This window comes from Misgurnus anguillicaudatus, chromosome 3 (genome assembly GCF_027580225.2).
Source record: "Misgurnus anguillicaudatus chromosome 3, ASM2758022v2, whole genome shotgun sequence".
In the NCBI taxonomy this organism is placed as follows: Eukaryota; Metazoa; Chordata; class Actinopteri; order Cypriniformes; family Cobitidae; genus Misgurnus; species Misgurnus anguillicaudatus.
In genome coordinates, this window is record NC_073339.2 from 30,877,896 (window position 1) to 30,905,323 (window position 27,428).

General features: G+C 36.9%; 1 protein-coding gene across 1 annotated transcript in view; it reads right to left on the minus strand.

Moving 5' to 3' along the window:
- lrba (LPS-responsive vesicle trafficking, beach and anchor containing) overlaps positions 1-27,428 on the minus strand; it is a 399,709-nt gene that overhangs the window by 336,318 nt on the left and 35,963 nt on the right. The window contains exons 2-11 of the mRNA XM_073864338.1: positions 19,401-19,632; positions 16,950-17,050; positions 13,093-13,188; positions 10,745-10,866; positions 7,449-7,581; positions 6,616-6,729; positions 5,693-5,839; positions 3,840-4,037; positions 3,261-3,394; positions 883-991 (exon numbers count right to left, since the gene is read on the minus strand). Of these exons, the coding sequence (XP_073720439.1) occupies positions 883-991; positions 3,261-3,394; positions 3,840-4,037; positions 5,693-5,839; positions 6,616-6,729; positions 7,449-7,581; positions 10,745-10,866; positions 13,093-13,188; positions 16,950-17,050; positions 19,401-19,632 (1,386 nt within the window). The remainder of the gene's footprint in view (positions 1-882; positions 992-3,260; positions 3,395-3,839; positions 4,038-5,692; positions 5,840-6,615; positions 6,730-7,448; positions 7,582-10,744; positions 10,867-13,092; positions 13,189-16,949; positions 17,051-19,400; positions 19,633-27,428) is intronic.

Consider the following 27,428-nt stretch of genomic DNA (forward strand, 5'->3'; position numbering starts at 1 on the left):
TATGTTTTAATTGCATCCCTGTATGTGAACAAATCATATCGAACAGACAAATCAGTAAAATGATTAATTTCCACACCCTCCGTCCTGCCTACACTACCTGATGTAAGACGAATTGAGTGCTTTGCGTTATTGCCCATTTGTTTATTGTATAATATACAATGAATGAAAATCGCTTTCTTTAAAAATGAATGACTTCAAGTTATTTTGTCATCTCAGCAGCCGCCAGTGTAAACAGAGGTCTTATAGGGACACTCCACTTTTTTGAAAATATACTAATTTTCCAGCTCCCCTAGAAATAAACATTTGATTTTTACCGTTTTGGAATCCATTCAGCCAATCCCCAGGTCTGGAGGTACCGCTTTTAGCATAGCTTAGCACAATCAATTGAATCTGATTAGACCATTAGCATTGCGCTAAAAAATAACCAACTTGACTCTTCTGTAGTTACATCGTGTACTAAGACCGACGGAAAATTTTAAGTTGCGATTTTCTAAGCAGATATGGCTAGGAACTATATTCTCATTCTGGCGTCATAATCAAGGTGATATTACGCAATGATATTACGCAGCAGCCAAAATGGTTCCCTTAGTAACTTTCAATGGCAGGGGACTATTTTTCGGGCAGTGCGTAATATCACTACGCCTGCTGCGGCCATGTTACAGCAGCAAAGTCCTTGATTATTACGCCAGAATGAAAGTATAGTTCCTGAAGCTGGAAAATGAGCATATTTTCAAAAAAAGTGGAGTGTCTCTTTAACAAGTGTTTCAACGAATATGCCCCTCAGGAGATTTAACATAAAAAATGGCCAGAGCTTTCTACTTGTGTTTAGTTTTAGCATTGGAAGGATGCAAACAGTGCTAACAACTAACTGAAAGTACTTACCTTCTCCAGTGAGTAACCTATGACGAGAAAGCCCTTGCAGGACAGCACCTGCTCTTGCATAGCTACAGAGCCCTTCAACAGCTCCATCACGAATGACAGTAGTGTGCAACTGAAAGAAAGATATATGATGGGTCAACTTCAATAGTCAACAAACCGATTACAAATAGTCCTGGTTTACCTCAAGCATTATGGGGCAGTTTCCCGGACAGGGCTTAAAAATGCATGTTTGAGCTGCCTTGATTTATAAACACCATCTAAACATATATCAGTGCCATTGTATTGTATTAAGATGCACACCAGTATTGTTGTTTTGTAATGTTTGTTCGTATTAACTGCTTAAAGGATTAGTCCATTTTTCTAAAAAAAAAAAATCCAGATAATTTACATACCACCATGTCATCCAAAATGTTGATGTCTTTCTTTGTTCAGTCAAGAAGAAATTATGTTTTTTGAGGAAAACATTCCAGGATTTTTCTCATTTTAATGGATTTAAATGGACCCCAGCACTTATTGGTTTTAATGCAGCTTAAAATTGGAGGCATAAGGGTCTTATCTAACGAAACGATTGACATTTTTGGCAAGAAAAATAAAAATATGCACTTTTGGACCACAACTTCTCGTCTTCCTCCGGTCCTGTGACGAGCTAGCACGACCTCACGTAATACGTCATCACTTCAAGAGGTCACGGATGACGTATGTGAAACTACGCCCCAGTGTTTACAAGTGTGGAGAAAGAAGACCATTCCGACGTTGTTGTATGTCTATGATACTAATTAATGTCTTTGTGTCAGTTTATTGTTTAAAATGGTCCGCAAATGTGCGTTTCATATATAACACGTAACCTTTCGACATCATTACGCAATTACATTACAGGAAGACGAGAAGTTGTGGTTTAAAAGTGCATATTTTTTATTTTTCTTGTCAAAAATGTCAATCGTTTCGTTAGATAAGACCCTTATGCCTCGTTTGAGATCGTTTATAGTCCTTTGAAACTGCAATTTTAAACTGCATTAAAACTAATAAGTATAGGGGTCCATTAAAGTCCATTAAAATGAGAAAAATCCTGGAATGTTTTCCTCAAAAAACATAATTTCTTCTCGACTGAACAAATGAAAACATTTTTGATGACATGGCGGTGAGAAAATGGACATGGTTTTTAAGAAAATGGACTTATCCTTTAAATGTCCTAATATAACTAAGGCCTAGTCATGGATTAATCTAAACCCTATCCAGAAAATCACCCCAAAAGGTTTAGTTGATCAAATTAAAATCTGTTACCATTTTACCATCATTCTGTTCACAACCCATAGGACTTAAAAGCAAGGACAAAAAGAATGAGAAAAGTCATTTATGACTTCCATATTTTTAAAATCTTGTGAAGAAACAGACCAGAATTGAAGCGAAAATTGTCCCCCTAGGTACACTTTCAAAATTCATTCATGGTTGCAAACAGTTAAAGGACCAGTATGTAGGATAGTGGCCAAAACTAGTATTGCAATCACAAAACTTGTGGCTAAAACTGTTACTGCAATCACACAACTGGTGGCCAATACACAAAATGACAACATAAACATCAGTTGAGGGCTGCAACTCCACTTTTTAAATGGCAATATCCTGGCCGGACCACTGTTGTCAGTGATATAAGTATTTGAAATGAAAATTATTTCTTAATGTCTAGTGACATATCAGGGCCATTTTATGATTGATTGATATAAACTTCTTACATACTGTTCCTTTAAAGTAGGCATGTCATGATGCCATTATGTCAAACATTATAGATTGCCCTGTATTTTGTGACTGACTGTGTAATTCAATGAGATTCAAGAGCTGCGGAGGAGGAGGCTTTTAGCAAACCCTCTACTTTCAAGCTTTCATATGATATGAAAGGCACGTTTGACTCTATTAGCCTTTTGCCTTCCAAGAAAACTGAATCGTACAGGTTTTGAACAACATGCGGCTTAGTAAATGATTTTCTTTCTAGCAACTGAACAAACTATGCATTTTGTTAATGTGAAAAAAAAGAGACAGAACTCTTTACTGCATTTGTACAAAACTCATTTGTTGTGCTACGGCAATGTATGGTTAATGAATAACTTTGTGCTGGCTTAAATTCAATGGCATGGCTGCACAAAATAACACATCACATAGTGCTGCCCTCCCTAGAGCCCAAAACAGACAAATGGTTTGGGTACAATGAGAAAACATCTCCTGCTATTGTGCGTCCACTGGGTCTTACCAACTCTAGGACAGAAAGCATTAAGTTAATTTTCAGTTTTTCCTGGCGAGGCTAAAACCGAGGACAGCTCAATCATTTTTCCCCACTGAGAATCCCTTTGCTAATTTTCGTATCCCCTCAGGCAGAACTAAAGTGTTCTCACCAGACCGAGGTGTCCAGCTCGTCTCCAGTGGGCTGGAGGTAATCCAGCTGTGCGAACAGGGGAAAGAGCACTTGAACTCCTCCTATAGAGTGAATGGCGCTCTGAACCGAGTGCGTCACCACAGCCTTGACGTCCTAAGACACAGAAACACAAAACGTAATTGTTGGTTTTGTTCATGAATATCCTCCTGTTGGGCTCCAATCAACACAACTCATGTCATCTGTCAACAACTGGCACAGTTAAACAATAATTAAGTACCCATGATGGCACATTTATTAAACAATCTTGTAAAGACCATCTTAAAATTTTAGAAACTAGCTAAAGTATTGCTCCTAGATCTGCTTCGTATATGAAAGTAAGAGCAAACTCATTTAACTTAAAATCATATCATATCAGAAATTCCTGATTTAAAATGATCATTACTTAAATATAAAATTGTTTAGCAGCCTCCCTGGAAAATATTAAGGAGAAAATGCTTTTAGAGCAGAACCTATGGCATTGAGATGATAAAAAGGTCATAGTTAATTGCTGTATAGTAATGAGGCAGTTTCATTAGTGCTGCTAAAACATATGCCATACCTGCAGCATGAGAGCATGTGGAGAGTGCACAAAGATGGAGACGTGGTCCTTGGGCGAGGACTCCAGACACAGCTGAGCATCTGTGGCTCGAGGATTATAGGTGAAGGCAAGACAGCCAGACAGCTTTCCATCGTAGAGCAGCATCTTATGATGTTCTGCAAACATCAGGTCACTTTCGGCCTTGTGCTTGAACGTGCCCTGAATGAATGAGAGATGCTTAAGCTTGACCTCCGGAAATGACTACATGATGAATTCTCTAATGAAAATGGTAAATTGCTCTGAGGTAATAACAATCTTGCATTTAATTTATTTTAGAAATTATGACATTAAATTCTTAAAAGGTCATCAAAGGTCATGTGATATATGAGGAGCACAGATGCAAAAGTTGCTAAGCCCCACCTATGTTAGAAATGCGATAATGATATTAACCAAATGTGTGATTCTTGCGAAAATTAGACTTATGAGGTGTCATGAAACATTTTGAAAAAAAAGTAAATGCTAAATAAAAAGCATACAGTTACAAACATCTTTTCACGTTCTATTTTGAACATGATTTTAAATGACATCATTCAAACCAATTTTGTTGTTTTTTCCACATTTAAGGGGAAATTTTAATTTAATTACCGCAACGCGTCCATGACTGGATTTGGGTTCTTTGACATGGAAATATTTATAATTCAAAACTCTAAGAAATAAAAAGCTTAAGTGCATGTTACTATAAACATTTACAGTAAAGAAACATGTTGTATTTGGTGATCATTGGTAAATGTAAAGACAATAATAAGGAATATAAATGTGTCCAAGACCAATTTTCTCATCATCCGCAACAATTTTCAATCATTGTTTAAGCCCTCAAGGAACTAAAATTAAAAAAAAAAAAATGTTGGAAGGGACATAATTGACTGTGACACTCAAGATGGCCACCATATTTTTTTCTCTCCAGATAAAAGTTAAAATTTTGTTTGTCATAGACCAGACAACTTTTTAGTTCTCATTACCGAAACATGAGTTTAGAAATGCATATATTTAATGTAATATCATGTTGCGGTAATGATAATCTTTGGTAATAATAATCTAAAAAAATTTAAATAATTCTATAGGAAATATTTTTAAAATCCTCTCAAAATAATGGTTTTAGTAAGTTCAGACCTTAATCTTAAATGTGCAAAAAATTGGCTTCAAGGGCTTTTTAAAAATTCTGATGCTGGACACCTTCTAAATCTGGATTTCGTGAGAATCACCCAAATGCTCTCGGCACATATTATACGTTTGTCAAATACCTTCACTTTAAATCAGCTAAATCCCAGGCGGTTTGTTGGCAGAATCCATCAAGAGTCTGATAAAAAATGCTAATTTAAAAGACGCACTTAGAGGGTTTTGTATCCAAGCTTTTCATATGTTTGACATGGAAATCAAGCGCTAGGTTTTTTAATCATTCTTGCTTTGTTTGTACAATCGACATTATACAGCCTTCATTTTTAGAGAGCAGTGAGCAAAAGTGGATTCTGCCAAAAAAAAGAAATTAACAGAATAAATCAATATTAGCTTTTTATTGAGCCTAAAATGAAATCAGAGCCTCTGGTAAAAGAAGATCAATTACTTTCATGGATTTGTGCAATCCAAAGTGTCTTACAGTCCATATATAAATGATATCAGTATATGCGCTCTCAGGGATTCAAACTTATGATGTTGTGTTTAAGTGAAGCCGGCAGATGATAAATGCTTATGTCAGAGTAGTCTGATGTATTTTAGAGTCAATTACAATGTCATTGAAACTGGAGAGGACAAATCTAGGGGAAACTTTTGGCATTTGAACAGAGAAATCAATCTTTTCTACAATTCTAAAATAGTACCTTGTATCCAGGCCCTAGCTGATAGATGGCCAGTATCTGAGCGGCGCTGAGAGCTTCACTAAATAGATACACAGCCCCCATCTGACCGCAAAACACACGGTTAGCATCTGCCGTCTCGGACGAGCCCAGGAAACACTTGTCAAATGTCTGTGAGAAACAAGAGAAAAGGTTTTCATCAGTTCAAAAATCTTGACATTACCCTTTAATATTACAGTAAACGCTACTAGACAGCCATAATCACACAAGTAATGCATGCTTACCATTTAGAGAGGCTTAATAAGAAAATACTAACCATAACTATTTCTCTTTATTTTGAGAACATTACAATAAAAGCATATTAACACAACAACTGAATGTATGGTATGACAAAACATCCACACTATTTAAAAACTACAGTAAACAATACATGCAATTAAATATATGATTGGAACTTTTTTATATTTATTAATAAATCTGTGATGTGTTTTGGTGCAAAAAATTTTGTGTATTAATATTGTATGCTTTAATATGATTTGATCACATTATCTGCTGTACAGATTTCACCACATTAGAATGGCTTCATTTTACAAATGGCTTAACATTTGAGACTCATTTCCCACATGACAATGTCTTTGATTTGATTTGTGATTATATTTGTACTTCTACACAGACAATATAAAGTAATAAACCATTCAGTCTTTTTAGAAACAGCAATTTCATAGAAAATGTTGTTATATAAATGCTAAAAAAGGGAAATAATGGCATCAATCAAACTCAGCCTTGAGCAATGCTGTTTCAATATGCCTTTGATATATAATTTCAAATGAAAAGCTAAAATATTAAAATGCTTTGAATTGAAACGGCACCGGAGATAAAAGCCAGAGTCTCGAGCGTAACTGCTGGTAAACTTCAAAACAATGAGAGATCACAGACAGGCTTCTTACATCGCTCGTGTTGACGAACCAGGTGATCTCGCCATAGGATGCCAACTCTCCATTGACATAGCAGCTAATTTCACTGTTCTTCCAGCGATTATAGATGTGCACTATGGTCACCATATACCACTGTGTAAAAACAAAAACAACAATAAACAGAACTTTACAAAAATCCAATGGCATGTGCAGCAGTACAGCGCAATGCGGTTTTGTCAGCCAACTTGTGAATTTGACTTTTTAACTACGACCCTGGTCCAATTACATACTTTGGCAACAATCTCACCCAGATATACTCAAATTTCCATTCAATTGTGGGAAAAGCCAAAAGGTGTTTATTTCCTAGACAAGGTTTCCCCAGAAAAAAAACAACAATAGAATACTTCAAAAATATAGGCCAAAACACACCCCCTATAAAAGATATTGTTACAGTGTTTGTGATTTTGGGAGTTTTTGAGTGATTTTAGGCCTTAATAGCTACAGGATTGTAACATTGCAACTGCTGGCTTGGAGTGTTCATTGGATAATATTTCTGAATAAAAGAACACAAAGTGAAAGCACACAGATTTCTGATGCAGAGATTGAGACTGCATCTCTGGTTGGATCATCCATCAGGTTTGAAGGCGATGGATGAGGAAACCTGCCTTAATTATTCCGGGGGGTAGATGGGATCCGAACAGGTAAGGGATTTGGTTTCTTCTTGCAAATATTCAGAAATGACTTGGCCTCAGTATAAAACCACTATTTTATACATAAACTTTGCAAACCTTGATGCACTGTAGACTTTATAGTCTTTACATCTACACAATAAGAAAATAAACAGTTCAGTTAGGTTTAGGTGATTCATACCACTTCTGGGGTTTAAAGTCGTATTTCACACAGTGCTGGAAGCCTTTGGATTTGGACTTTAGTGAGGTCACAATCAGACAACTTCCTACAAAGTGTGCCGAGTAGCCCAAACCTTTGTTGGTGCGGAAGCTGGAGATAAGAAGGAATACAGATACTCAAGCTCAAACAATTTCAACTCATCAATTAATACTTTTCTAAACAACTTTAACCCTTAATCTTGATCAGCTACTCATACCACTAAAAGAATGAAGTTGTAACACAGCAGATCTGTTTGCATAAATCACATTTCTGACTGAAAATAATCATAAGCTGTAAAAAGGACAAGAAAGGCTGTGAAATGCTGCCATTGAAACCTCAACACGTATGACAGAGAAATGTAAATGGTGCATTGCTATTTGTGGAGTGAAGTTGTGGGATGGAACAAATGATAAAACAATTACTGGACTTCTTTATGGCGACACGTTGAGCTTCACGCAGTCCGACGCAGTCAGTATCTTTATCATTCAACACATTGTAAATTATTTGAACAAACCATAATGAACATATTAAACTACTAAACTACATGTGTTGAGTATTGTTTTCATTTCATGAAAATATTATTACATCCCTTCTTACACACTATAGGCAGAGACATGAGCTTCTGAAATTATTTGCATACTTTAAAGTATTTGCTTTTTCATTTAAAACATAACAAAAGTACCCTCAAACACATTACAAACTATTATAAACATTAACTAAGCAGATTATGTCATATATATTCTGAATCTGTACTGTAATCGCATTTTTGTAATAATATATAGTAGCAGAATAAATAAATCAGCTAAATCAGCATATTTTTATCAGCATAATATTAGACGTTTTTAAACAATTATTGTATTTATTGTTTAATGGCAGTTTCTATGAAAGGTTTTACTGGATGGATTTGTAAATGCAGATTATGATTGCATGTGCGCCACATACACATTCAGTTCTTGTACATGGATTGTGGTTAAAGCAAATGTTTTGTAGAGATTTACTGCGTTTGTATTAGCTATTATGGCAACCCCTAACTGCACAAATTATGTCGGTATTGAGTTCATAATAAACATTAAACAGCCTGTCAAAACGGCACACTTGTGCCCTTCGCAATAGACTACCATTAGCTTTAGTGGCTCACCGAAAGTCATAAACAGGAAAGCTCAAAGATGGCGGCGCCCACATTTACGTCAAGAAACAGGTGGCTATTGCTAGTTTTCTGTAGACATATTGCATAATGAACATTTATTTTACTGGTTTGGAATAAAATAAAATATATATTTTTATTATTATTTACAATTTCAAAGAATGGAATAGTAATTTTAAATGGCTGCTGAAAAGGCATATATTTGAGGAACAAATTCAAATGTATGTTATTATTCGATTCTGTTGCTCTCAAATATAAGTCATGGTCACTTAAAACTGTCATGATTGGTCATGGGATATGTCAAACCTCCAGTGCCAGTTTAATTGAACACAAAAGCAAGAGCCTACGCAAAAATGTCATACAGCTTCAGAAAACTTAAGTTGCAAAACTTTTTAATGGTGCATTTATGTCCTTTTGAGCTTTGCAATTATAATCATATTGATAATTCAGTGTGGTTATACTTTAACCCCCTAAGAACCGAGCTTTGGTTTGTCTTTTTTTCAGATTTCTTCCGGCTATGTGGTTAGGAAGAACCAATAAATATAATAACCAAATATTGTTCTTTGAACATGAAGCAGTGTTATTGTCCACGTTTGTGTACAACAAGTTCCAGTTACACAGAATTAAGTATTACGGTGCAAAAAAAGTGATGTACACTTATGTGGACATCTAGGTCTGATGGGGTTAATTATATGAAAAGCACTGCTCAGGCACTTTGCATAAGATCTTGTGTTTAATCTAGGGCTGTCAATAGATTAAAAAAATTAATCTAGATTAATCGCATGATTTCATGAGTTAACTGCGATTAATCGCAAATTAATCGCACATTTTTATCCATTCTAAATTTACCCTAATTTTCACACTTTTCAGGTTTTTAATATTCTAATCATATATACATATATAGATGCTTTATGCAAATGTATGTTAACAACAGCCTGTTTACATTTTAACAGAATCACCAGCCATTGTTTTGTATATGAATTTTCCTTTAGAAGATTTTTCTTTCTCCATTTTTGTTTGCTGCTGCATCATTTGTGACCTGTGCTGGCAAGTTGAGTCGGAATTAGCAAATTTAAAAAAAATAGTTGTTCATATTTTGACATTCTCTATTAAAACATAGAACAATGCATGATTTGTTGAAATATAACAAAATATGACAGAACTACACCTGTTTGAAGTTGAAAGAGTCAAATTACCACAAACATTTCCACATCCATACATTATATTACCACATCAATACCTTAAAATCACTGGTAAAACTAATAGATTTAGCACACACAAAGCAAAAACATCATCAATGTATGTTCAACTTTTTTTCCTTTTGTTTGATTGACATTGAGACAGACTGCTTAAAATCTAAGTGATCTAATATAATGTTACACATCAGATAGTTTCCCCCAACAGTTAACCAAACATTTACTTAAAACATAACAGATTATAGAGCCTACCTGCGTGAATTCTTATCAAAACAGATATTTGTAAAACTGTAATTTTGTGTAGATGTCTATATATCCGGGTCGCGCACTCGCGCGTCTGTCTGCACGCGCTTCAGATATCAGTCAGTCAGCGTGAGGGGATCGCTTTTGAGTCTTGTCGCTCTTAATAGCTCTTTAACATTAATCAGGTACCGAACTTTATCTCTCTTAATGACTCTTTTAACATCTAGCAGTCTTTTTTCTGAGTCATGCATAAAAGCGAAACCAAAATGAATTGAGACGCATTTTTGTATTAGATTAAGCATTAGGAGGACGGTAACGTTACACCTCTCAGACGTATAAATAAAGATCATATCAGATGTCCAACGAGCATTTAGAGCATTGGATTTGGTAGACGATTTGCGTAATGTTCTTATTTCTATGAAAACTTTCGACTCATTTAGACAGGTTCACATTTGTCTGCGTCTCTGTTCATTCAACTATGGGCTGGACCAAGGGTCAAACAGAAATTGCACGTTGCGTTAATCTCCGTTAATAAAATTATTGGCGTTAAAATGAATTTGCGTTAACGCGTTATTAACGCGTTAATTTTGACAGCCCTAGTTTAATCAAAAAAAAATACTTGGTATGAACAACATGAGGGTGAGTAAATGATGACAAAATTATTACTCTGTATAGTATATGTGAGACCCACCAGTAGAGATAAGGCTTGTCCTTGTCAACATTTATGTTATTGAGGGGGTCCAAGCGCAGCCAGGTGTGGAAGGTGAAGCCATTCTGGTGTGGCCACTTTGCAATGGGAGGAAGAGCAATAGCCTGATGATACATAAACAAAGAGATAGTTCCTGTTAGGTTTCTTTGTTACACAGCCCTGTAAAATACTTGCTTATTGGCGTATCCCAGTATTCAAAGGTTTAATATTTCTGAATAACTATGTCTATGCCTACAAGAAACCCAGTAAAACGTTTCAACCTAAATCAATATTTCATGTATGTGCATATATTTTTTAACAGGTTGGGGTTCTGATTGAGCTAGGTTTGTTTGGCAATAGTGACTGTACATTATGCCTTAATAAAAAATAATTTCTTGGCATTTAGAGAAGTCTCTTTGCGTATGTGCAAATTACACTACACAGTATCCTTGAAAGGATGTGCCTAAAACAACCGCCTGTGTTTGTACACTGCAGACTTCCTGTCAAATTAGTGGGTAATGAACGAAAAGGAAGGCGAGTGCAATGTTATTTTCTCCTGAACCCAGCATCCTCGCTGAACTGGAATAACATCTAAAGAGCGAACAGCGACCAATCACAATATTTCCTGAGGGGATGACGTTCCTCTGGCTCGGTTTCAAGTGGACACTGACAACACAGGAAGGCTTCCACAACACTTCACCCCTATGCCGACAGGATCATAGTTTGACTTTTTATTTAAACATACACAGGAGGATGGAACATTGCACAGCAGCCATCTAAAAATATCTGCGAACCATCAGAAAAAGATACGTATACAGTTTCTGGAGGAGAATGCAGCTAACCATACTCCAAAAGTGTAATGCCCCAAGTCTATTTTGAAATATTTATAAGCTGTTTTTTCAAGCTTATCACAACTACACTAAAAAGTTCTTATCCGAAACACATAACGAGTTCAATATGTTTCCTACTGATACAGAAAGAAAATTCAGGTCTTATCTCGACATTCTGAAACTCCACAGTTTTGGTCATCTCTATTCCAGAGAGCAGATAAAATGTCATTGTGTGGGTATTAGACATTCCTGTAAACCTTCCTCTGTCACATGACTAAAGAAGGAATGCCTGGATAGGGTCTTGAGTAAGACTATGTAAATATCTAAAGCATTTAGAAACATGGACAAATGGAATTCACTAGATATAGTGTCCCCTAATACAGGGTTCCCACACCTTAGTTAGCTTTAAATTCAAGGACCTTTCAAGGACTTTCCAGGTCTTATACCCTCAAATTCAAGGACTGAATGTGGGGACGCATTTCAAGTGAGAGCATCTCGTTACCTTTTAAGATACATTGTTACAGTTCCCTTTCGAGGGAACTTGCGCTGCGTCACTGCGGTGACACTTTGGGGACGCCTCTGTGCGTCTGAATGTGTATATCAAATTCAATTAATGGTGAGGCTTAACGACAAAGACAGGGTGACGCAAGTGCCAGGAAGTATATCGCTATCTGAAATATTGCCAAAGACGGCTTTACAGGGACGCATAAAGTATGGCAAGGGAGAAGCAGCATCTCATTCCCTTCTTAGGGAGCAACAGTTACATACGTAACCCGAGAAATTTTTTATGTGTCAAACACAACTATGCAAAAAAGCATTTTGGTAAAAATCAACATTCACATACAGAAGATATAAGCATTTAAAGCGAACAGTTTAGAACGTGTGCTTAAAAAGTCTAGAATATTTAAGATATTATCCTACACTACACAGGGAATAATATGGATTTTTTTTTCCAGAAAACTTCCTGCATAAAATAGATTCAAGCACTTTCAATGACCTGTATCTATGTATGTATATTTTCAAAAACTTCCCAGGGCCTTGGATTTTTCCCCCAGATTCACAAACTTTCAAGGATATCAAGGAAAATCCCCAGTGGGAACCCTGCTAATATTATTTTAAAACAGTAACTATGCATGCTAAGAATTGTTGGAACTTTGTAAGCTGTAAGTGACTTTGTATAGCAAATCTTACACTTTTGCTCCCCTAAAATGCATCGCTCTATTGTTTTTCCATTACTTTTGCAAATGTAAAATGCCTAAAAGCATGTATGCTTGAAATTTTCGAATACAGTTATAGATATATTTTCAGAGCACATGATGGCATGGCGTCCGGTATTTTTGTCTTGTTTCCCAGTAAAATATGTAAACATCCTTAAAACAATGTATTCAGTTATGTCTCATGGAAAAGATGCACCTGAACATTTAATCTTGTTTAGAATCATAATATTGTCATGCTTTACTGTATATACTGTAAGAGTTAGAGGTGAAGGGTTAGACTGGTGTTGAGATGTCAGGGTCTTACCGCAGCGCTCTTCCCTGGGAAACTAAAGAAGGAATCTGGGCCATTTCTTTGAGCCATGGACTTCAACACAGACAGTAGCTTGACAGCGTGGGGTGGCTAAGAGAAAAACAACAAGAGCATTGAGATAAACCCACAAGCACACACAAAACACTACTTTTAGATTTATACTGATTACATTTTTTAAATAAAGAACATTAACTATAGTCTTACACCTTTACTCAAAGACACTGCACACTTCACTTTAAATCAATAAACTAAATTCAGCTGTCTTGGTTTGTTAACCCTTTAACTGCCTGGGTTTTTATAGTCATAGCTGTGCATGATCAGAAAGGTATATTTCTAAGCAAATAGTACATTCTGACAACAGAAATGGATGATCTGAAAACATTAGCTTAGATTTTCTACTATTAACATAAAGTGACAAATCAATGGTTTGGTAAAGCACATTTTTGAAAAATTATTAAAAACATACTTGCGTTTTTCATGGCACCAAATAACATAATTTTGTAAAGTTAGGGCTCTTACAGTGTAAGATGTCAAAAAAATTGTTTTCTATTTTTAATTCTTAAAAACTGTTATTTTATTATTATTTTTAATTCCTTTTTATATAAAAAATATTTAAAAATGTATCTATTATACATATCAATACAATCTAAGAAACTGAATGGGTGTACATATCACTTCAAGCCGTTTTGGTATATAACTCTAGGAGACAAATAAACCTTGATTCTTGAGTAAGTCTTAAGGGCCGTTAACATTATAACTATAACGTTAACTGTAACGGTAACTATATTAACATCCACATCACCGGACGATAACGATAAATTTATGCTAAAAAGCTCACGCGTCCAGCACTCACCGAAATCACTTGCCTTTAATGGCATTAACTAATATTGCATATTTCTTGTAATAAAAACTTTTAAATTGTTTACCGTATTTTTCGGTCTATAAGCCACATTTTTTTTTCATAACTTGGCTGGTGCTGCGTCTTATAGTCAGGTGCACCTTGTAAGTCAGTATGAATTAATTTTGACATTTATGAGGCAAGAGACAACATTACCGTCTACAGCCGTGAAAGTCCGCCATATTTTGTTTCTGTATTTATGCAATTCAATGGATTCAGAAATGTGGAATGACGAGTATGCAAACTTCACGCTAGTTGGCTTGTTCGGTAAATGTAGCCTATTCAACCTTCCAGGTAAGTTCTGTATGCTATGGTTTATCGTTTAAATAACTGATAATATTACTTTAACGTACAGACATCTATTCAGCCTGCTGTTCTGTCTGCTAATGTTTAGTTGAATAACTTGCCTTTCCAGATTAAATGTCTCTTCTTCGGCTTGGATTTTGTGAAATAATTTTCTAAATAAACGCGACGTATAGTCCACTGTGACTTATATATGTTATTTCGTCTTAATTACGCATTTTTGAATGATGCAGCTTATTATAGTCTGGAAAGTACGGTATATGTCACTGCATGTGTAAATATGCTGTTCTATTTGCATTTACACAACGCGTAACCAGCAGATGTTCTCAACACGCTGCGTTTCACTTAACTCTAAACAGTGAATCTAGTTTGTGTAATCTATTATTTTACCTTTTGGCGTAGTCAATGCGGCAGGGAAAAAGCATTACGTTGTCAATTTCACAGCAACTGCATCAGCGCTGGATACCTTTTTATGTCATTTTATGTTATAGACCTCAGCAATGACCTTCTCCACTGTCATTTCAAGTGCACGTGCACTTTAGGCTGTTTTCCTGAACTTGCTGTTCATAAACAAACTCTAAACAATATACTGTAGAGTCTCAAATCATGTTATATGAATTGCACCCATGCCAGTCATACATTTAGTTCTAACTGAAATAGGTTATTTTGATTTTAACCTGGATTTAATCCTCAGGTAAACCAAAAATCCCCAAAGCCAAGATGTATTTGGTCCACCAGTAGTGAGCACATCTGACAACACAGTCATAATAATGGTTTCTGCCTGTGGGTTATGAGATATAGAGACGCACGGAGGCGCGCTGTCCTATTTCTCTGACATGTTGATTGCAGGCTCTGATCAATGGCACTGCTTCTGTTCCCTAGCGTCGAGACACAGTCTAATGCATCAAACCCTTCTGCTTTTCCGCTAACATCTCTCTCATCTACCAGAGACTGAAGGGACTAAAAAAGACTGATTGGTCCATTCCCTTGAAATTTTGCAAATTAAAATGTAAAATGTATCACTCAGAGCACATAATAACAAAATATTACATACCTTTTTTCACATTAACTGAGAAACATAAATAAATTACTACAAGCAATGCGCCTGTGAACAGTCATTTTATAGCAGATACATGTGCGCTCATAAGTTTACATACCCTGGCAGAATATATGATTTCTTGGCCTTTTTTCAGAGAATATGAATGATAACACAAAAACTTTTCTTTCACTTATGGTTAATGTTCGGCTGAAACCATTTATTAACAACTGTGTTTACTCTTTTTAAATCATTAATGACAACAGAAACTACCCAAATGACCCTGATCAAAAGTTTACATACCCTGGTGATTTTGGCCTGATAACATGCAAACAAGTGGACACAAACAGGTTTGAATCGCTATTAAAAGTAACCATTCCCACCTGTGATCTGTTTGCTTGTAATTAGTGTGTGTGTACAAAAGGTCAATGAGTTTTTAGACTCCTGACAGACCCTTGCATCTTTTATCTGGATTCTGAGTCATGTGGAAAGCAAAATAATTGTCAAAAGATCTGCACGAATAGGAAGATAAACTGTATAAAACAAGAAAGGGATATAAAAAGATTGAGAAAGCCAATCAGCAGTGTTCAAACTGTAAGAAGTGAAAAATTAGGCCACAACTGCCAGGAAAGTTGTTCGGGATGCAAATAACTTCAGGTGAAATACAGGACTCTCTGTAAACATGTGGTGTGGTTGTTTCAATATGCACAATAAGGAGGCACTTGAAAAAAGATGGGGTGCATGGTCGAGTCGCCAAAAGAAAGCCATTACTACACAAATGCCACAAAGTATCCTGCTTACAATACGGCAAACAGCCAGAGACAAGCCTGAAACCTTCTGGCACAAAGTCATTTTCTGTTTAACATCCATAAACGCTACATTTGGAGAGGAGTCAACAAGGCCTATGATGAAAGGTACACCATTGGTGAATCGCTGATGTTTCGGGGATGTGTGAGCTACATAGGCACAGGAAATCTGGTCCAAATTGATGGCAAGATATGTATCAGTATGTTATCAAAAAATACTGGAGAAAATTTGCACTCATTAGCCCGGAAGCTGTCATGGTACGTGCACAGGACATTCCAACAGGTCAATGATCCAAAACACAAGGCCAAGTCAACCTGTTATTGGCTACAGCAAAATAAAGTGAAAGTTCTGGAGTGGCCATGACCTCGATATCATTGAGCCACTCTGGGGAGATCTCAAACGTGCAGTTCATGCAAGACAGCCCAAGAATTTACAGGAACTGGAGGCTTTTTGCCAAGAAAAATGGGCAGCTTCACCATCTGAAAAGATAAAGAGCCTCATCCACAACTACTACAAAAGACTTCAAGCTGTCATTGATGTTAAAGGGAGCAAAACAGTGGGTATGTAAACTTTTGATCAGGATAATTTGAATAGTTTCTGTTTTTATTATGATTTAAAAAAAATGTAAATAGAGTTGATTGATAAAAATGACTTCAGCCAACCACTAACCATGAGTGAAAGAAAAGGTTTTTTATCACTTATATTCTCTGAAAAATGGCCAAGAAATCATATGAGATGAACACATATGAGGTAGACACACATGAGGTGGACACATTCTCAAAAAGCAAACATAGAGAAGATCATTACCCATTGGCCTTGTTCTCCTTTCAGTTGACTGAAAAACAGCTTCAGCTCCTTCACTGTGATACTGTAGCTCGCCAGCACCCCAAGCATGTCCACCAACAAATCTGAAAAATACCACACAAACACCCACATAAACAAATAGAAGGATGTTGCATTACAACTAATAAATATATTTACAGCACACTTTGGATTGTGACACAGTTCTTGGCTTGGTTTGTTCTGACTATTTTTAACTGACTAGTTAAGCTGTATCTCTACAAACCCTGCTTTACAGTCATCTAGTTTCTCTAACCTTTCCAGTATGTGATAAGTGGATAAGGGAGTAGAATTGGTTTTCGTGAAAACCTGATCACCACTTTAAGGTTTATTTTGCATTATACCACGGGGCTGTTAAATGCTTTATTCTGATTGGCTAAAAAAATTTCCACAGGCAGTGTTGGGGGTAACACATTACAAGTAACGTGCATTACGTAAATATATTACTTTTCTGTGTATTACTTTTTAAATGTACACATTAATATTTGAGTTACTTTTTCAAAAAAGTAGTTCGTTACTTTTTCAGTTTAATTAATTTGATTTAAAAAAAATTATGTACTGAATTAAAATTAACGTAGTCACATTATGCACTACACGCCTGTGTGGGAACAGTTTGAGTCAGAAACTGAGATGGCAGGTCAGAGCTCGACATTTTTGTGATGAAATATGCAATTTCTGAATGCAGAACACCTGCAAGGCCTGAAAGAGATTAAGCCTCAGCCAAGACAATGTAACGCAAAAGTAACTAAAAAGTAACGTAGGCATTACTTTCCATGAAAAGTAACTAAGTAACGCAATTAGTTAGTGATGCACCTATGTATCGGCCGCCGATATTGATCGGGAGATTTTTGATGAATTTGAAACCATCGGCATATCAGCAATAGCACGAGAAAGGCCGATACTGATTGTTTATTAATTAACCGCATAAAAGCAATGAGTTGCATGTCTGTTGTTCAATTAAAATGATTAAATGTTTTGGTGTGCACTATACTAATGCACCAACAGAAAAACTTTATTTAGCTGGCTCAAATGTCTTGGACAATAAAAGAAACAGACTGCACTTTAGTGGGGGAAAAGAAGTCCAACTTTTTTTGCAGTAGCAATATTTATACTCTATTTAAAGCAATAGCACTGGCATTATTAATGTTTATTAAAGAAATCCAATATATGTACAAAAAAATTAGTTAATTTTGTTAATAAAAGAAATGGTGAATAGCAAAAACCACCTTTGAAGGTTGTCATGTTGTCTTATTATATTTGTTTTAGCTTAATTTGTGCCTCCTCTTATTATGTTGGTCAGTTGAATGTTAATTAGATCCAATCCATGTTCAGTAAAAATAATTTGATGCAGAAATAAACTAGCTAATAGACCAACTGTATAGTATTGTATACAAGTGTTTAATATCGGCATCAGTATCGTCCAGAAGTTGTCTGTTTAAATCGGTATCGGCCCCAAAAAATCCTATCGGTGCATCCCTACAATTAGTTATTTTTTTGGGAGTAACTTAATATTGTAATGCATTACTTTTAAAAGTAACTTTCTCCAACACTGTCCACAGGTATGCATTATTTTTCGATAAACGCATAACTAACCTGTCAAATGTCTTAAAATAACCACCAGAGCAATGTCTGTGGTAACCGTGGTATAAACAGAATAATTGACTCCGACCCGTTGAATTATTTGAAATTTGAAGCATTACCAACTATGGTGTGCATTATTTTTTAATAATTCTACGGTCCGTCATCAATTATTCCTTACATATGACTGCCTGTACTTGTTGTAGGTGACACTTCTTGTACCTGTAGGTTGTTCAGGTTTATCTTTAAACGGCAGCATGGCAGATTTGCATGTGATACTGCATTCAACACATGCAAAACTGTTCTTCTGTAGAAAGACCAAGAGGACCTTTGAATAATCTCTTTTTATCACTATCACTTGCATGAGATCGCTAATACTAAAACTGCCTATGCACAACGCTAAGGGTTAATGAAAAAAAACTGTTCATTTTAAGATTTCTCTATAATCAAATCTTTATTTGCCCTGAAACAGCAAACTGAGCTTTGTGGTTTATTAGCTCTATCTGTGCTCTGCTGTGTGTCAGTGCTGCCAGGATAAACTGCACACTGACTGAAAAAAAGATAAAAACCCATCAGCTGAGTGCTTCTGATTGTGTAATGACAAACACAATTAAAAGCATTTTTCTACACAACGGTGTAATGAATGCTGCCAAGAGAGCATTTAAGTAAGGGGTGTATCCATATTCCCAGTTGTAATAAGAAAACAATTAAATCCAGGCAATTTTATATGAATTCATTGCTTTTCAGCTCAGTATTTACACAGAATACCATCTTACCAAAAAGTAAGATTTGTCCTGAATCACAATCTAAACACAGAATCTCATCCTCCACGTCACTCACCTGCAATCATATTGTCGGCCTTGTCTATGCGCTGGAGCACCAGCTGGATGAGGCCGACCTCAGTGCAGGCCTGTAGGTTACGCAAGCTCTTCTTCAGTACTGCGGTGAACATGCTCCAAACCTCCGCCTGGCAGGTGGAGTCACACTTATCCAGCAGCTCTACCATGCAGATAATGCTCTCAGTCTCTTGGATGATGAAGTTCATCTCCAGATCAAACTGTCCTCCAACCAGCTGCACAGAGACAAGTCACAAATTTAATTAATCAAGGACAGTAATATTTTGAAAATCAATAAAAATATAAGCAACATCAGTCTAATGGGTGCAAATAAAAACATAATCACACAACACAGGAAACTTTAGGTCGAAACATTTTATGAACTGAACTATTTGGTGTTGCACTCTAAGTTGGCTTTGACATTAAATTCGGATAACCAAATCTCTGGTCCTGATTTATGCCAATCATCCCATTCTCAAACATCTGTGTATAGATGTAAAAAGGCTTGATTACTGGGACAGGATCTCCACTTTGCCCCAACACTGGCTCACTTTTGACCCTCCACCATTAGACAATATGAACCCTGGGCTAAAACAGGCCACCGTAATCCACACATTGTCATAGCAATGGCAGATTCTCTCTGGGCATGAACCTTAAAACCTAGATTAACCTTAAAATGATGATCTGTGTTGAGTGAGTACTGTACTATGCATTGCACACAGACACCCACAACTCATCAAAACTTTATAATTTTAAGAAAGCATATTTGGGACAAGAAACAACTTTCCAATTAATATACATTTCTATTACATCTGAAGATTAAAAATATGCTTAAGATTTAACTTAAAGGGGACATATCATGAAAATGTGACTTTTTCATGTTTAATTGGGTTCCCAGTGCTTCTATCAACCTAGAAAATGTGAAAAAACAAGTAACTTAGTTTTGGTTAACCATTCTCTGCAAGCATGTGAAAAAATAGCTCATTTAATACCGCCACTTAATCTGCACTATCCAACCATGTCACTCCCATTTAGTGCAAAAATCAGCTCATTTGCATTTAACAGGACGCACCCAAAAACAGCAAATTTTTGCTCACACCTACAAAGTGGCAATTTTAACATGCTATAATAAATTATATGTGGGGTATTTTGAGCTAAAACTTCACATAAGTACTCTAGGGACATCTTAAAAAGTCTTGCAACTAGCAAAAAAAACGATCTAACATATGCAACCAGGACTTGATCTGTGATTCTTCACAGATTTCAGGTGGAATTATTAAAGGACAAGTTCAGTATTTTACACTTAAAGCCCTGTTTTCAGATTGTTTACGATGAAATAGAACGGTTTTGACTGAAATTTCGACATATGCGCCTGCCCCGAGAGTTTTCGGGTGTTTGTTGTTTCGCCTCCCACCTCTAAAAATGGGTGTATAGGTGCACAGGAACAATCATCCTAAAATGCATTAAACTTTTGTTTACAAAGACGTGAAACTCACCGAATGGTCAGGGGTGTTCACTGATATGCTCACACAAATCGCAGCAAAAGATGCTTTTCATTGTCAACGAATTTCATAATCGATTTTTAACGATTTTATTGATTAGTTGTTGCAGCCCTACTTTACACAACACAAACAACCGCCTTTTGTTGGTAAATAAAATTGTGCAGCTCATAAATGCAATTATTTGTGTAAACAATGCAGGATGTTTTTATTACTGAATGGTGCTTTACAGCACATGATAAGAAAAACAAAACAGATGCCAAGAGTAATATTTTTGAGGTGCATGGGGTCATAAGAAGCTAAAGAGATTGCTGCCATTTGCCAGCAGACAGGCCATGACCACAATTTGATCAAGGACTGGATGCGGAGAATAAATCCACAGCCTATTGGATAAAAACTGTCCCATTAAAATGACTGAAGGTGGATTAACAGAATGGGAGGGGGGTTACTGTCATTCTAAAGCAACAAAGGCTAACAAGGCAGGAGATAAAAGCCATGATCAGTCACACACACAAAGACATACACAGCATCTTAATGTCCTTGCAGCCTCCCTCCGCCAAACTACTATCTCCAAGTCCACCGAAGAATAGATTGCTCACACTGGCAATGGAGAAATATGTAAATAAATGAAAAACTGAAAAATGGACACAAATGATTGGCTGTTGAAAGAATCAACAACCGGGCCATTCTCCTCCATTTTCACCTCCTCCAGCGTTCACATTTGCATTCGGGCAAGAGGAGCTGATTGTGTTGTGTGGTGGGGCGGTAGACGGCACTCAAAGAGATCTGCAGCCACCATGCGGGTGATTAATGGACCTGACATCTTCGCAGAATGAATGCCAGTGAATGTGACTTTGGGGTGAGGTATCAGCTCGCACAGAGGGCATAGTGGAAAAAGTTAAACCACCTGACTGGCAGAAGATTAGCAGATACACAGCAAGGCTGGTTTCAGAGACAAAGATAAATATGATGCCAGATTGCCAGTAAGCACAGAAATTATTTCTTAGCTTACAATTAAACTAAAAATGCACTTAAAATGAATTATATAGTTTATACATATGAATGTATATAGTTTATATATTATCAGATTTAAAACCTCCAATAAGTAGTTTATGACATGCAATTCATGTATTTTGAGCAAACTTATGTCAGTCAATTGACGTTGATCAAAAAACAATATTGAGTTGTTTCAGCTACCAGCTATGATAAATCTTTGTTGTTGCTTAATAATTGGGGTCATATTTGTGTTTACAGTTCTGTTAAGAGTTGATCACTTTAAGTCTAAACTTAAGACTTTTCTCTTTTACAAAGCATTTACATGATTTGTCTAGTAAATGTACTTATCTCGCAATAGTTAGCCTGTACGGAACAAAGCATTCACATAACTTGTCTGGGTAATATACTAGTGTCGCAATAGCTAGCCTGTCTGGATCTGAGCATATATTAAACCCCAACACTATGTGACACTTGCTTTACATGCGAACGGCCTCTACGCTAATAGGATTTTGTTTCCGAGGACATTGAGACAAACAGACCCAGTTCCGGCTGCCGTGAAGGTTAACACACCACTGATCTTTTGGCCGTCTTTCAACGTGATGCCCAGCCGATGCCTGACCAACCGCCGAAAACCCCTTTTAATCTCCATATCCGTTTACATACAACAACAGTACCTCTCAAGGGTTTTTTTCCTCCTAGGACTTTTGTCCTCCTGGCTAAAAATGCGGGAGGTTTTTCTCCTAGGGGTTTTTTCAACCCTGGGGAGTCAGCCGACATTGGCTTAACTTAGCACCGATTTTTACCTGTTACATCATTAACACGCTTACTTGTTAAGTTTATTCATAGCCGCTGTATTTTGCTTCTTATGTTGTCTGTCGATTTCTCTGTGTTTTCCCCTGCTTCTAATAATGTAAAGCTTCTTTGAAACAATGGCCAAATTTAAAGCAACACTATGTAGTTTTTTTACCTTTAAATAATGTCTCTAAAATTATTTCCGTGATAGAACAACTTTTAACTGGACAAATTGTACTGTTGCTGCAACCTGAGCAGCCTCCTAGCTGCTACAAGCACACTCTGAAAGTGGCGGTGGAGGGTAGGAAACACAGCCCCGCCCCTCCCCCTGCCTGCAGTAGAGTGTCTGATACCAGGCACTGTTGCGCTTTTCAACCACATGGGGGAGCTGTAAGTCATTTTTACAAGGAAACTACATAGTGTTGCTTTAAAAAGGCCCTATACATAAAATTGAATTGATTTGTGTTAAATTATGGTGAATTATTGAAAGTCGCCATCATAGAAAAGTTAATTCTGGATCATGTCACCACATCTGCAACCTCTTGTAAGATGCATTAATTAGAGCCCGACCGATTTATCGTTTTGCCGATTTTATCGGCCGATATGAGCATGTCGCAGATATATCTGTATCGGCGTATAAGCCGCAGATATGAAGCCGATATGAACGTTCCTTACAGAAAACATTAAATGCTTTTGAAATATGCAAGTACTTGTTTGTCCAGCAGAGCGCGCCCTATTGGTTGCTAATGGCGACCCAGGTCACTCACTGGAGTGACACCAGCCAATCCCCCGCCCCTTCACTTCAGTCAGTCAGTCTCTCATGCTGAGTCCCAATTCGCATACTATCCGTCCTAAATAGTATTCGAAACTAGAATTAGTACGTCCCAAAACGTAGTATGTTGAAATGAGTATCCCAAAGATACCCGGATGGTCTACTATTTCCGGTTAGATTTCGAAGTGCAGATCGATCCACACTCTAACGGCTAATATTGCCCACAACCCATTGCGTGCGGGAGGGAGGAGCTTTGTGGTGATGTAAATATGGCAGCCAGACGCAGCAGCGGAGATGCGCCCTCAGCTTTTAAGTGTAAGAATTTAAATGTTTAACCCTAATTAAAGTTATCTTTCATTGTCTTGTAATATTCGGTTGATGTTGTGAAAATAAAGTACCATGGCTGTAGTACTGTGTCATGCATTTGTCTTTTTTATGTATTTCTTTTTATGTTTCTGTCTTACCTTACTATAAACCCTTATGAAAAAAACACCTTTTACTACACTAATCATAGTTTAACCACACTGACTTATTTGTAGTAATACTGTGGCTGTACAAATGTTAACTTTATTAAGAAATATGGTTACTAAACTTTTACTATAGTAAAAGCATGGTTCATTTTCATCGCGGTATTTCTGATTTGCAAACATAAGTATAAAATAAGCATAAAATACGTTAAACAATAGTTATACTATAAACTTTAACTATTTTGAATTTAAAATAAGTAGCTTTCATTACACACATTGTTGCACATGAACATCGTAACCAGCCGCCTCACAAACGACCTGCGTTTGGTGTGCGTAACTAGGCAACCACGTTGTCGTTCACGTTGCATGACGTCATCGAAGTACGTCCCAGAACGTGCATACTCTTTTGCTACACACTCAAAAGTACGTACATTTTCCTCACAAAAACAGTACATACTTTTAGGTCGTAGTATAAGTAGGCGAATTGGGACCCAGCATCAGTTCAGGTGGCGGCAGTCACGCGGTTTCTTCACAACATTTTACAACTGGTATTAAGACGCGCTTTGGTCGATTGGATTATAAGTGGGCGAGAGAGACACATTCCCGTTTAAGGGCGATTTATAGTCGTGCGTAGGTCCTACGGCGTAGCTACGGCGTAGGCTATCCGTAGCCTGTGCGTAGCTCTGCGTAGCCTGACGCGCACCTCACAAATTTTCTAACAGCGCGTCGGCTCTACGCGGACCGTAAGCACTGTGATTGGTCCACCAGAACCCCTCCCGTCAGGTAAAAAAACTGCGTCATAGGTATTTCCGTTTGAGACGGTGAAAACAAAGACGAGCCAAGTTGAGGAGTGATTTAACTCAAACTGAAACATAAGTCGCTGTTTATTTACTTCCATCATTGCTGGTCTTCTCAAATTATACACAACAAGTTGCTATTTCTTCTTCGTTTGTGGGTTTATTTGCTTAGCTTCTTCTTCTGTGACGACTCTGCTGCTACTGTGGTTACACGCGTGATTACTGCCAACCAGCGGTTTCGCGTGTGTTTGCACGTCGACGCGGATGGCGACGCACAAGTATAAATGAAAACCGACGCGGAACCTACGCCGTCGCTGCTACGCCGTAGGACCTACGCACGACTATAAATCGCCCTTTAGTTTTGGTGTTTATAATTAGAGCCCGACCGATTTATCGTTCTGCCGATTTTATCGGCCGATATGAGCATGTCGCAGATATATCTGTATCGGCGTATAAGCCGCAGATATGCGCCGATATGAACGTTTGTTACAGAACACATTAAATGCATTTGAAAGATGTAAGTACTTGTTTGTCCAGCAGAGTGCGCCCTACTGGTTGCTAATGGTGACCCAGGTCACTCACTGTAGTGACACCATCCAATCCCCCACCCCCTTCACTTCAGTCAGTCTCTCAGTTCAGGTGGCATGGAAGCAGTCACGCAGTGTCTGTCTTCTTCACAACATTGTTACACCTGGTATTAAGACGCGCTTTGGTCGATTGGATTATAAATGGACAAGAGAGACGCATTCCCGTTTACATTTGGTGTTAAAACTTGCGAGTTAAAACGCAAGCGGGAGAAATGACGCGAGACGGAGAAATGACACGTTTAAACTATGCGCAGCCGTGCACTTATATATCACTATATGAGATTACTGCTGCTTGTGTTGTTAGTTAACATGCTAATTTCAGAGCAATTAATTCAATAAGCTCGCGCAACTCTACACCCTTGCTAAATAAAAGAGGCGGAGCGAAGACGCTTTAGTTTTATAAAAGTCTAAAGTTTGCACGGAACCCTGGGTTTGTGTTATAAAAACGTTGTGCACAACGTTAAACATAGCGTACATTAGTATGTGCTCCGTCAAGCATTGTCTTCGTAACGGTAAGTGGCTAACTAATTTGTGAAGTACACAACTTACTGTAAAGCTAAATCAATGACTTCATAAGTTTCTCTTTATAACGTTATTCTTGTCAAAACTGCAAATGATGCAAGTTTTATGTATTTTGTTCTCTTTGTGTTTTAAAGTTATTTATAATAAGTCAAGTTTACTGTTTAGTGCACTGATATCCAACTAATTTTGGATAATAAAGTTTATTGTTAACTTCTTGCCTATAGTACATATCTTTGTCACATCAATATAAGTGTTGGATCACCACATTTGTGAGGGATCACCACATTTGTGAGTGATCATTGCATTGCATTGTATTTATTCATATACAGTATATTATGTTAAAGTATATAGTGTATTCTATGTACAGTACTGTAGTATAATATACTGCAGTATATGTGTTCTGAACTATAATATACACATAAAGATATCGGCCGATATATCGTTATCAGTCTTTTTTTACTCCCTAATATCTGTATCGGCATCGGCCCAAAAAAACGCATATCGGTCGGGCTCTATTTATAATCCGTCTCTTTTGTCCACTTGCGAGTTGTTTAAAACACAAGCGGGAGAAATAACCCGAGGCGGAGAAAGGACGCGTATAAACTCACGCGCAGTCTGTCCAAGACACATTCCCGTTTAGTTTTGGTGTTTATAATCCGTCTCTTTTGTCCACTTGCGAGTTGTTTAAAACACAAGCGGGAGAAATAACGCGAGGCGGAGAAAGGACGCGTATAAACTGACGCGCAGTCTGTCCAAGTACAGCTGCTTGTGCTGTTACCAAACATGCTAATTTCAAAGCAATTGATTAAATAAGCTCGCGCAACTTTACACCCTCGCTAAATAAAAGAGGCAGAGAGCAGACACTTTAGTTTTATAAAAGTTTAAAGTCCCGACAGAACACTGTGGGTTCGTGTTATAAAAACGTTGTGCAGTACATTAAACATAAGCCTACATCAGTATGTTGTCAGTAAGTCAAGCATTGTCGTCTGAATGGTACGTTTCTAATTATTTTGTGAAGTACATAACTTAATGTAAAGCTAATAAACAATGACTATAAGTTTCCATTTTTTTAAATCAGCCCAATATAACATTATTCTCATCAAAACTGACAATGATTTAAATTATATGTATTTTGTTTTGTTTGTGTTTTAAAGTTATTTATAATAAGTCAAGTTTACTGTTTTGGGCACTTATATCAGAATCATTTTGGATAATAAAGTTTATTGTTAACTTGTAAAACACACCTGCCTATATTACATATCTTTGTCACGTCATTTTAAGTGTTTGATCACCACTTTGTGGTGTGATCATTGCAAAAAAGTATTTATATATAGTATATTCTGTTAATGTATATAGTGTATTATATGTACAGTAGGCTATTGTAGTATAATATACTGTAGTATATGTGTTCTGTACTATAAAATGCACATAAAGAACATCGGCCGATATATCGTTATCGGTCTTTTTTTACTCCCTAATATCTGTATCGGCATCGGTCCCAAAAAATGCATATCGGTCGGGCTCTAGCATTAATTATGTCAGCTATTAAAATACATGTACCTTACATTTTTTGCAATAGCTATTATTTTCAGTGCACCAG